The sequence below is a fragment of the Pleurodeles waltl genome, chromosome 4_2 (assembly GCF_031143425.1).
Source record: "Pleurodeles waltl isolate 20211129_DDA chromosome 4_2, aPleWal1.hap1.20221129, whole genome shotgun sequence".
Taxonomy (NCBI): Eukaryota; Metazoa; Chordata; class Amphibia; order Caudata; family Salamandridae; genus Pleurodeles; species Pleurodeles waltl.
Genome location: NC_090443.1, coordinates 983464843 through 983477541, shown reverse-complemented (window position 1 = coordinate 983477541; position 12699 = coordinate 983464843). Strand labels below are relative to the sequence as shown.

The following is a 12699-nucleotide window of genomic DNA, read 5'->3' as shown; positions in this document are numbered from 1 at the left end:
TCAACAAAATGTAGACAAAAGTAAGCTATAACCTTTGTAATGACAGGGAAATAAACGTCAGACAACGTAAGGGGAAGAAGCCAAGGCCGGACACCACGAAAACAAAGTAACCGCTTTAGAGCTGGTTTTAATTCTTCAGGTAATTACGAAAGTCACTCCCTCTAGAGAGCAGGATCTGCCTCACATATCCTGAGCACATACATCCATTATATTAACGTGATTCAAGCTCCCACGACACTGTCAGTTTACAGACAAAGCCTTCAGTGACATCAACTGGCCTGGGAAAGACATGAGAAATCTGAACACATTTGAGATTAGTCTCCCCGGAGAAAAAAAAATAGCTTGCATAACAAAAAATTACGGCTAGAAGAAATAGCAGGTATGTCTACATCTCAAAGTCCTGTTCCCCTGGACTTATTCATGTGTGTGACAAGCTGTCACAAATCAACTGGGCAAGCAAGTCCATATCATTTTAAGTACTAATCCTCACGAGTCAGGTATTCATGACCTGCTGAAGATATTAACATTTCACTGTCCTGCTACATCCCCCGGAGAATTCTACAAGGGGAGAGGGCACTCGGGAGTATCCTTTTCAATGTTACAGGAGATATAGAAAACACGCTTGACATTCCACAATCATGCAGTCACGACCAGGTTCACTCCAGATTCCACTTTGGCTAGTAACTAAATTCACCTCTAGACTGTTCAACTGAAACACAAAGAAATCCATACAACATGGACCCCAATAGCACTACAGACCTTTGAAGACCTAGAGTTTCAACATAGAGTTGATGAAATCCATAAGATAGCAGTAATGCCAACCAGCCTCAAACAATATATTCCTTCACTGAAAGTCACAGGAAAAGAAACTTCTAGCTATTCCAGACAACTGGTGTGAAGATGTAGCTCTAATACCATTTACGGCTCCTGTCTAAATGTGCCCACAAGAAAACCAACTAGCCCTTCAGATGTACAACAATGACACTAAGTCAGAAAGACTGCGAAAATGGCACACATTACAAGCATCCACGTGTCCCAGCCATCAGGGCTCAGCCTAAGTATCTTCTGAAAGGTGTTGTTTAAAAAAAATAATAAGCTAGGTGAAACGCAAGAAGCTGAAACATCAATCAATACAAGATAACGACCCTGAAAAGATACCACTGTTTTTGACACAACCCAAGCCCTGCTGCAAACTTCCCATGAATGGTAATCATGTTACGACTTTTGCCAATAACTCATCTTGTTCAGGTATAGAATCATCTGACACTTCCTGGCCCTCACAGCAATCACCAGTGGCCTGAGAGCATGGCAAAACTTTGTATCAGAAAGACAAATGGCAGACCAAAAAAATTCTTGCATCAGATCTGATGACAGACTAAATAGGAAAAGTCTTGTATGGTTTTGAAATCTGGATGTGCCAATTTTGTAGCCCCAGCTTCTTTGAGCCCTACTAAGCAAACACACAGAAGACATATAAGAAGGTAAGAACACAGACTCTGTGGTGTGTATCTAGAAACTTTAAAACTGCTCTCTTCCTCTACCCGTGACTGTTTAAATGTCTCTCCTGGTTTTCCCCTACACTGTGCTAAGGCCTGAAGAAGCCCCCCCCCCCCACCCCCAATTGGTTTGTACAAATAAAAGGCAAAATATTCCTCTAAGCCTAGTTAAAGTATGTTTAAGAGACTGCCTAATCACATGTCCCTTATATAAAAGGTTCTTACTGACTGTTGTATCTGCGCTCTGACTGGCTCCTAGTGCTAGGGTTTCTACTGGAACAAGGGCTTAGCATTGGGGATCTGACTGGCTAATAGGCTAGTTTTCTGATTGAGGGCTAGGGTTTCTATTGGAATTGGGGCTTAGGGTTTTGATTGGCTGATAGAGCTAGGGCTGTCATTAGTTGAGGTTCTAGGTCTCCCATTGGTCCTAGGGTTTAGGGCTAGGGTTCTGACTGGCCAAAGGTGTCACATGACCTAGGACTATTTAACCTTAGGGTGTGTCAGTCCGGACGCTGAGACTGAAGGCGGAGAGGACAAGGGCAGTTGTCTGTTTGGGCCAAAGTTAGCGAGTTAACGCCGTTTTCTGGAGGGGAAAACCTACCTTGCGTCAATGAGATGCAAGGTAGGCATTCCCGTCCAGAAAAGGACGATTTGTCCTTTGCGCCGTATTTATCCCCCGTCCTAAAATCCAGCACAGGGGGAGGGGGCCTTAAATAATGGTGGTCTCGGCAGGCGTAAGGGGACCTGTCAGAAAATTTCCATGATCAGAGACCATGGAAATTGCCCACAGGTTCCCTTCCCTAGCCCCATGGACAACCCCACCCACCCACACCAGCAGGACACCTAAGGATGGGGGACCCATCCCAGGTAAGTCCGTTTTTTTTTTTTTTTTTTTTTTTAAAAGCACACAACACCGCTCGGGCCCTGACTTGGGGTCCCCTGCACGGCGCTGGCCCCAGTGACCATGTCCAGGGGACATTTGTCCCCTGGGCGTGGCCATTGGGGTGGTTGGCATGGCTCCTGTCTTTACAAAGAAAGGAGCCATGTCAATGGGGGTTGTGCACCAGAAAATGGCGCTACACTGCTTAGAGGCAATTTGTTTTGCCTCTAAACAGTGTAATGCCATAATTTGGAGCACAAGCCCCTGTTCCCCCTACGCCTCCCCAGCCCTGTTAGCGTCCTTTCTAAGGACGCGAACAGGGCATTAGCGCCATTCCATAAATATGGCACCCGGACGGCGTCTTGGAATGGAGCTAGCCGGTGCTATACTTTTTCACGCAAAACTGCACTAACGCAGTTTTGCGTGAAAAAGTATAAATCTGCCCTAGGTTACTGCACCTCTCCTGGGGGCATGCATTCATAAAGGATTAAACCCGCTATTGAACCGTGTAGGAGTGGACAAACGTGTTCATCTTTCTGACAAATGTTTCTCCTATGAGAAGGTGTTAAGACACTGGGCTCCATTTGGTTTTGCCTTGTCTGCTTGGATTTCAAAAGAAGGTCTTTAAGATGCTTCGTTGACTGTTTGCGCTACTGAAGTAACAAGATACTCTGAACCCAACCGGCCAGGATTTCAAAACCATTGACCGAGTCATGTTAGCATCTTCCCCAATTACCAAGAGCTTCATAATGTGCTCTAGCATTTCTAGCAACATATCTGGGTTCACACGCCAAGCTCTGTTGACTGCTTTCTTTGTGTCTCTTAAGTAATTGTACATGAAACAAAGTTGGAAGTCCACCTCAAGAGTGACCATTACTTTATTTTTGCTCTGATTTTTAGGCATCGCTCTTACTCAACCATGTGCCTTTCTTTCTAAAAGCTTCTTCACATAAATCACTTTGCAGGAAAGGAAACTAAATAAGAGCAGCAAGTCTGCAATATCTATTTTTGGTGTTATCTTCCAAACCCATCTCTTTCTCAGTACACTCACCTGTAGAGAAGTGCAGGGGCAGGGGGCTTTCTGAAATCTATCTGTGTATGAAACCTTGAAAGTAATCTTTCCACCAAAACTTGGTGTTAAAGTGAGGAGACTCACTAGCAGTGGTCTTCAATGCCATGTTCATTCACCTTCGGAGAGACTCAGCCGTGGAGCAGAATCTCTCCTCAAGAAAGCCTGAGTGAGCTTGCCCAGAGGATACTTTACAACTGTGAGACCAGCATTACCTGCCTTTGCAAACTACTGGAATATGGAGTGGAAACGAGGAGAAAATTCTTCTATGGATATGCGTTTGGTTTACAATACAGTCTGTACTTCTGTAAAATACATATTCCCAAACTAGTCTATTAGCACAGAAGCAAGCAGAGGGAAGAGCTGGTCCTACCATTAAATCAGGTCAGTGAGTGGAACATTCAGCAGTGCTCATGTCCAGTTTATAATGACTTTCATACACATGGTATCACTAACCAATGCCTCCTTAGACCCTTTTAAATGTTGGACCAGGATGAGGACCAGGGATATATAAGCCAGCTACAAGTAAGGGATCACTTTGTTCTTCAAGCAGCCAATATAGGTGTCTGCGGCTCGGTCCTTTTACACTCTGTGGAGCACTGACCATTTACTAGACTTGCTAACTCTTCCTGCCATCAGGTGAAGTTTCTTTATTCTTGACAAGAGACCTGTGCTGCAAACAATTCATCAAGCTTTCAGTTGCTCATCACGTGTCAGTGTGATGTGTGCCGAGGGAGCAATAATTTCAAGCAGATGGAACAACTGTCAGCAAACCCATTTGTTCTACCAGATGGGGACATCCTACAGATTTACTGGTCTCCCGGCACAATGCTCACATATTAGAAAGAGGAAAAAGGAATAGGATTTAAAGAACAAGATTTATACACTTGTACACTGGACAGTGGAAATACAACCTTCTGCAGGTTAGTCTAGTTAGAGGCAGTGATAATACAGCCTTCCAACTATAAAAGCCATGCCTGTAAGCACATGCTACCATGGACATTTGAAGCAAACATTATTTTCTGTACACACAGCTTTCTTTGACAAAGTAATTTTAGATAATATGCTGCTGCACTTATATGCGCTTGCAATAAATCGCTGCTCGTTTGCAACAGCAGATAGAAGGCTGCAGTTCCACTTGACACAACCAGATGTCCCTCTAATGAACAAACAGATTACATCACTGGCAATATTACCACCAACACCAACTGCATCACTGAAGCCATAAGCATTTGGTATATTCCATGCTGTTGCCGACAATGCAAACACAGGTGTTTTTCTTTGCCGAGTGGCCCTGCCTTAGTGCCAGTTGGCACCAGCTTGTTTCCTTGCCCTAAACTGTGTGACAGGACTGGAACCCAGAACAAGGCGATGAATTATATCCAAGACAATTGTATTAGTGTTCGAGGTCTGATGACTGGTTAAGCACTCACCATTTTTTGTAAGCATACTCCAGGTAGGAGGCCACAAACCGAGTCTCGAACTCTGAGGCATATTTTGTATCATAGATTCCAGCAGGAAACATCTCTGAAAGGTCTGCAGTGAAGCTGCCAAGGTTTTCAGGAAGGTGGGCATAGAAGCACTGGTACAGGAATGCCAAGTCAATCAGCCCGTTGTGGAGGATCAGGGGCTTCTTCGCTTTCAGAATTTCCAGAAAGAGGGTGCGCACACTCTGACCCTGCCACTCGTTGCCCTGTTTACAAAAGGGTTAATGAATATAATGCAAAAACAAAATCTTAATAATACAAGGCTGGCATAATGAGCAAAGTTTACTGGGATTTGGACTAGAAAGATTTTTGCGCAGACCGGGCACATTCAGGTCTCTGTTTCTTCTGTCCCCAGGGCACTCTCCTACTGTATGGCTGTGTGTGCAGGGTATTCTCAGGTGTGTATGTATGAGGCAATAAGGATGTGGGCAGTGCAGTTTATAGTTGTGAAAAGCTGCTAACGATAGGCACTCCTGGGTCACGGAGGGAGTGGGAAGGAGGATTGGGGGAAATTATGTTTTGAATTAGAAAAGAAGTTGGTATTGCCACATATCGTATGCAAGAGTGGGACAGCAGGAATGTCAGTGGCGATAGACACTGCAATACTGCATGTGGTAATCCACAATTACAACCACAACCAACTGTTCCACTGATATTATTTGTATCCCATTTGTGCAGAAGGCACAAAGTCAGAGGTAAATTAATGTGCATGGCACAGGATAGTGGGAGACTAATGTCAGCAAATGGTCTTCTTCGGTAACTGGACGCCTTCATTCACAGTGGAATCTTACCGTTTACCCTAGTATTAAATAATTCCCTGTAGGCACGACTTATTGTGATGAGGGTGCTGAATGTCACAGTCAGGCTTGGGTGGTTTAGGGCCAGGCGGAGGGTGGAGGGGGTGGGGGACGAAGACTTTCACAAAACACACCAGAAGATCAGTGAAGGTCTAGGAGGAGATGTGGAATGTGGGAAGCTACCTTTATACTATCCTCCTTACAGTGTACCACTCTCAATAATCACTGTGTTGCATCCCATTTATTCAGGTTTTGCACAGAGGGTTTATTCCAAATAAGAGCAAGCAATCAGAGACTTGTAGATAAACCTTACCACACTGTGCTGTTACCAAAGTAATAAAAAGTATTCTCTGCAAGTACTGTTAGCTGTGCTAAGGGCTCTCAAACCATCAAGGAGACAGATTGGAGCACTGTGGAAGGTGAATGTAGGGGAGGAGTGATAAAAGCATTAGGAGGCACTTTGCACTCACCTTATCATTACCCTTGTGGTAAGTTATCCCTTGGGAGTACTGCTTGTTGAAGTCAAAGCCATGCTGCACCAGGAACTGCACAGATTGAGGCTCGATGGTGTAGTCTTCCATGCACAACAAGGTTAAGTTGTAGATCTGAGAGAGGTACACATTGTCACCCTGGAACAACACATGGGAAAATATAAAGTGCAAAGCAGTCAAGTTACACGTATTAAAAACAATATTATCCAGCAGAGGGAGAGTTTTCCTGGCCCCTAGATTCCTACACAAAACGACTAGGTTTATGCTAGCCAGTCAGTCCATACCGTACAAATCAATAAGAAAAGAGCTAATGTGTACAATGAATTGTAAGAATATTTTCAACATGATCATCTCTTGAAGCAGGCTAAAGTTCACTTATAAAATATGCTCTTGTAAGAGAGGAAACCACCCTTGGACCCTCTGATGCACCTTTATATTTATAAACTAACTTTTGTTTAGGGTGTTATGTATGAGGACTTAAGGCGCAAACAAAATAACCCACACCCCCAAATAAATCTATATTAATTATTGGGGGGGGGGGGGGGGGGTGTATATTTTATTAAACAACTTAACAAGAAGCAAAGGAGTCTTCTATATAATTATGTTTGCACTGTAGTTAAAAAGAATACCGAAAGTGTCTAGTGCTGTTGTGTACCAATCTCAGTATGCTAAAGGTGCTGGTGTTGGCAGTTTTGTGATCTGCAAAGGCCTCAGTCCTCCATTTGGTTTCATGGGTCTTACGGCTTATGTAAGATTCCTGTGAGATACACAGCAGATCTCTGTGGCTCCTTCTCAAAATGCTACTGTCTTGACTGTGATGAAAGCTCAAATGCGGTGAACTGTAAAAGTAGACTTGTTGCTGCTGAGCTGTCCACCTCGGCCCTGTAATCCTGAAATGTTTCTCTAGCAGATTCATTTGTTAGGAAGATGGACTTGGCACCGAAGAAAACTATGACTTAGGTACTCTACACCATACAGCCCTTTCTTAATGACATCCAGCTTTTTTTGAAGTCAAGCAGGAGGTCTACAGAGAACTCACACGTTTGACTGGTAAAAAAGTGCAGTTTTTTTGTGTGTGGTCACTTTGATGGCCTTTGTGGCACCATTCTGCCACTGCTTAACCCTGGGCAGCATGGCACAAAAAGCAATCAGGCTTAACTTAGAGGCAATGTGTAAAGTACTTATGCAGAACACATACAGTAATAAAGTGAAAACAACACAATAAAATCCCAACCCAATTTAGAAAACTATGGTACATTTTTAGAAATTGACACCAAAACTATCAAAATCAAATAATTGGAACCAAAAGTTATACATTTTTAAAGATTAAGGTTCAAAATATCACTTAAAAGCAAACGGCGCCACCCACAGACATCTGGTCATGCTAGTCCGGGGCAAAGTCAAAAGTTAAGGCTCACTGCGATGGAGCACGTTTCGGAGAAACAAAGTGGATTGTCCAGGTCAGTGCTTACCTTTGACTTAGAACATTTTAGAAAAAAAGTCTGAGAAGGAGGAAGTTAATCGGGGCAAGGCTCCAAGAGTGTCTGAGGGAGGAGTGTCGTCATCAGACAGCCATGAAGCAAAGCCACAGTAAAGATTTTTACCTTTCGACTTAGTAGTTGAGATGAAGTCTAAAATCTCCAGCGGGACAATGCAGAAGGCTGTAGCCGAAGATAGTTCCACAAAGTTGGCTATTCCTTTTGAGAAGGGCCGCTGACATGGATTAGCTTCTGCAGAGAATGTAGCGGGAGAAGCTGCAAAATCAATCCAACCAGCGATGCATCTTGGGTGGATAGGTGAACCGGTTTGTCCCAGTCTCCTCCTGGTTCTCAAAGCACTTTTTGGCCACATTTGGACCCCGGCTTTCGAAACTGGCCATCGGGGAACCTTTAGCACCACAACCAAGGATCCAGGAGTGGATGGAAACCTCTTGGGGGTTCAGGGCTCACTCAAGTGGAGTCCAGGTGTGATGGTGGGAGCCTGTTATGTCCCTGTGGCTCTGAACAGGAGGTCAGCAAACTAGCCCTTGGAGTCACATCTGAAGTCCTGGATGCAGGAGAAGATGCAGGGCTCAACTCTGAGGGTTCAAGGCAGGCTCCAGGCAGCAAAGCAGTTTACAGGTACAGTAGCAGGTTGGGAGAGTGCATAGTAGGTCACAGTAGGAGGCAGTCCTCAGAGTCCTTCTGCAGTCCTAGTAGTGAACTGAAGAGTGGGTCTGAGGAGCCCTTTTTTATATCCTAATGCCCTGCTCCTAGACGGTGAGGTTTCCAGAAAAGTTTCTTTGAAGTTCCGGGAGTTTCCTGCCTCCCCTGCCGTGGCCTCACTGGCAATACCGGTTTGTTAAGCCTATTCTGTGGTGCAGAACAAAGTCTATTCAGGTGCAAGTGGGGCTGTGCTCCGCTCCGCCCCTTCCCCAATTCTGCCAGTAGCAAGGCCATTCAGGCTCTCCTAATCCCACTATTGTGTGACTGCCTGGAGTGACTTAAAAAAGTCTCAACTGTCAATTACACCCAGCCATGTGACCTTAGGCAGATTGCAGGCACAGAGGATTAAAGGCAAGAAAATGCCAACTTTCTAAAAGTAGCATTTTCAAACTTGTAATGATAAACTCTTTAATGCTAAAAGTTCAGTTTATCATTACAAGTTTGAAAATGCCAAATACCTCCTCTCCTTTAGGAATTACAGCTCATTAAATGTAATAAGGTATTCCCAATTTTCTCCTACAGAAGCCGAAGGTCTCACAGTAGTGAAAAACAAAAATTTGAGAGTTTCATTACTACGACATGTCCTAACTTTAAAATTACAACCCTTTTAATTGGCGCACTAGGGCCTGACCTTCAGGGTGACATATATAATAAAAAGGTGAGTTTAAGGCTTGACAAGGGGTTGTAAAAGCCAAGTCGACATGGCAGTGGGATGCTGCCTTCATGCTGCAATGGCAGGCCTGGGAGATGTTTTGTAGTACTATTTAAGTTGGTGGCACAATAAGTGCTGCAGGCCCACTGGTCGCATTTCACTTACAGGTCCTGGGTATATGGTGTATCACTCTACAAGGCCCTTACAAGTCAATTAAATATGCCAATCAGGTGTCTGCTATTTTAACCAGGTTTGGGGGAGGGGGCACAAGCACTTTACAACTGGTCAGCAGTGGTAAAGTGCACAGTCTTAAGGCCAACAGAGCAAAACTCCAGACAGAAATAGAGGCAAGCAGGCAAAACGTTTCGGGGAAGACCACTAGGCTGACAGGTCTGACCGTTCTCTTTTCAGGGACCGATAAGAGAAAAAGATGAACCCTGATCAATCTTAAAAGCATCTTCTCTATACCAACTCCCCCTTCTGCAAGCATTATGACTGCAGTAGACTTCTATCACTCCCTTCTCTAGCAGCCAGAGGGCTGTGTGGGATCTTTTACTTCTCAATGGGAAGACTGGTTTTCAGAACTATGGGCTCTTCTAGTTGTCGGGAGCAGATATTATTCAAAGAGTCTGGATATGGTCACAGAAGCTTATTAGATACCATCTTGTGTAAAAGTATGTTTTATCAAGTGGGCAGCTCTGCAAGCTTGAATGTAGACCCTCCTAATGAAGGTGACAAGACCTGTGGACTGAAGATATGAAACATTTTTATTTCTATTTTAAGGGTCAGTGGCTGCAGGAAATTAATTGTTCTCTCCTGCATAGCCCTTTCTAGAAAATTACTCTTATTCTATGTAATTTGGTCTACCCAAGGCATAAATCGCCCTAGATCCTGTTAGATGTATATTTACACAACTCATGCTTTGACAATCACCAACGAGACCGTTGTTAACGGACTGAGATTTCTAGGTTTCCAGGTACTGACATATGGTTTATCATCTAAACAGTGGCCCTTCATGTTCAATGGCAAAATATGCTATAATGGTGTGCAGAGTCCTGTAAACTAATAGCTTCAGGATCAACTGATAAAAATCCAATATCAAGCACAAAAAAGGAGATGGACTGCATATGGGCACGCTATCCAGATCCCGAAGAGCCATATTTTTGGGTGGGTGGGAAATTGTATCACACAACATAGGCCCATGAACTTGACACTACAGAACTGTTTTTAAAGGGCAAAGACATCAAGGAATCTCACTAGAAATTGAGCTCGCTCACTGAGGAGACAGCCAGACATTTAAGGCTGTAAAGGACTGAGAATGACTGTCTTCAAGCAACACGCATTGTTACATTGTCTATTCAGTTAGGCGTAACAGTAGTCAGAGGCCATGCACAAGCAGGAAATAACTTGATTCCAGTGAATACCTTTTTTGATCTCATTATTACCATATATATGTGCCCTATGATCTGAAGACTTATAAGATTGTAAGGCAGTGGCTGCATAATCTTCATAATTCTATAGGTCCCTGTAAGGTCCAATTGAGGTAACTACATGTAGGAAGCTGGCCTTGTATGTGGCGGGTACCTAAGGTATTTACACCTTATACCAGGTCCAGGTATCACCTATTAGTGTAGTGTAGGCAGTGTCTAGAAGCCAGCCTCTCTAGAGGTAGCTGTGGATAAGCAGCCAAGGCCTATCTAGGAGACATGCAAAGAACATGCAATACCACTGTAGTCACACAGGACTTACACACATGAAAAAAAACACTCAGTTGTATAAAAACAAAGATACTTTATTTTAGGTCCAAATCACCACAAAATACTAGACAGGTGTCCGAGCCTTAGGAGGTGAGTAATACACTAAATATATACACTAGCAATCAGACATAGGCATAGAAAGGTAAGAAAACAGTGCAAATAGTAATAACCAATAGTGACCCTAGGGGGAGCACAAACCATATGCTAAAAAAATGGAAAAGAAATGTGAACAAGGTACCCCCACCTAGGTAAGTAAACTGTGTAGAGGGGAGATTGGGGGTAAAAGAAAACCACAAAGGTAAGTAACACAGTACCGCACCCCCCCAGGGACCAGGAATGCAGGAGCAAACACACTGTATTTTCCCCAAACCACCCAAAAGGAGAAAAAGAAGACACCCATAGAAGACTGCAAGAAAACCAGGAGTGGATTCTTGAGGAAAGAAGACCTCTGGAGAGAGGGGGGACCAAGCCCAAGAGTCACAGTGGAGTCCAGCAGGAGTAGGAGGTACTACCCACCCAGCTGTGGACACAGGAGTTGGTCGAAGGTACTGAAGAACAGGTCAGCACTGCTGCCCTGGAGCCAGAGAAGATTTCATGACTGGTGCAGTGTCGGTGCAGGATTTCCACCAACAAGTCTTGATAAAGGCAACCTCGGGGTTAGTGGAAAAGAGGTGCTGCAGGGGGAGCAGGAAGGCCCAGGAGGACTCAACCCAGGAGGGGGGAGTCACAGGGGTTCCTCAGCGTCGCAGCGAGTCTACAGGAGCAGGGGCAGCACTCAAGGAGTCCCACAGGACAGTGATACATGGGGTCACAGAAGAGGCCCACACAGCACTACAAAAGAGGATCCCACACCGCAGGAGAACCACGCAGCAGGCTGTGCTTTGCAGGAAGGAGTGCTGGGGGCTGGAGGTACATGTCCCCTGAAGATCCCTTGGATGAGATGCAAACAAGCCTTGGTAGCTGCAAGAGATGCACTGCACGGGGGTACTGTCCTGCATGGGAAGGCAAAGGCTTACTGCCACCAAATTTGGACAGCTGGCAGAGAGGACCAATAGGACTACTCAGGACCACCACCTGTAATGCAGGATACACACAGCTGAGCAGGAGAGGGGGATCAATGCAGCTGGTCGCCCAATGTTGTAGGTGCCTGCGGTTGCAGGGAAGTGACTCTCACTCCAAGGGAGATTCCTTCTTCATCTTGTGCAGGCTGAAGAGTTGCAGTCTTCTGAGGATGCACGGCGAACGAAATGTTATAAAGCTGGCAGGAGCAGTGGAAACAATGCTGCTGAAAAGACCTTTCTTCTTGGAAGCAGCTTGTCAAGTCCTGGAAGTTCCAGTCGCGGTCCTGGAGGCCAGACGTTTAAGCAGAGGTTGCAGAAGAGTCCTGCTGGAATCTTGCAAGCTGAATCCGAGGACCCACTCAAGAGAGAGACCCTTGATAGCCCTGAAAGGGGGGGATTGGTCACCTAACCAGGTAAGCACCTATCAGGAAGGGGCTCTGACATCACCTGTCTGGCCAATCAGATGCTCCCAGAGTTCCCTGCCAACCTTGGAAACAAGCTGGCAGAACCCAGGGACCCTCTATACCGATGTGGACTGGTATATGCACAGAGGGCACCAGATGTGCCCTTCAAAGCAAGCCAGTGTCTTGGGGAGGATACCCCCTCCCAAGAGTCACACCTATTTCCAAATGGAGAGGGTGTTACCTCCCTCTTCCAAAGGAAATCCTTTGTTCTGCCTTCCTGGGCTTGATCAGATCAAGCAGTAGGAGGGCAGAAACCTGTCTGAGGGGTGGCAGCAGCTGGGCTGCCCAGAAAACCCTGTAAGACTGGTGTTAGCAATGCTGGGGGTCCTCTAAGGAGCCCC

The 12699-nt window shown here is 45.1% G+C and overlaps 1 protein-coding gene across 4 annotated transcripts in view; it reads right to left on the bottom strand.

The window, feature by feature from the left end:
* TOE1 (target of EGR1, exonuclease) overlaps nt 1-12699 on the bottom strand; it is a 66376-nt gene that overhangs the window by 25815 nt on the left and 27862 nt on the right. For all 4 annotated transcript variants that reach the window (XM_069232829.1, XM_069232831.1, XM_069232832.1 and 1 more), the window contains exons 5-6: nt 6200-6358; nt 4879-5138 (exon numbers count right to left, since the gene is read on the bottom strand). In XM_069232829.1, coding sequence (XP_069088930.1) covers nt 4879-5138; nt 6200-6358 — 419 coding nt within the window. The remainder of the gene's footprint in view (nt 1-4878; nt 5139-6199; nt 6359-12699) is intronic.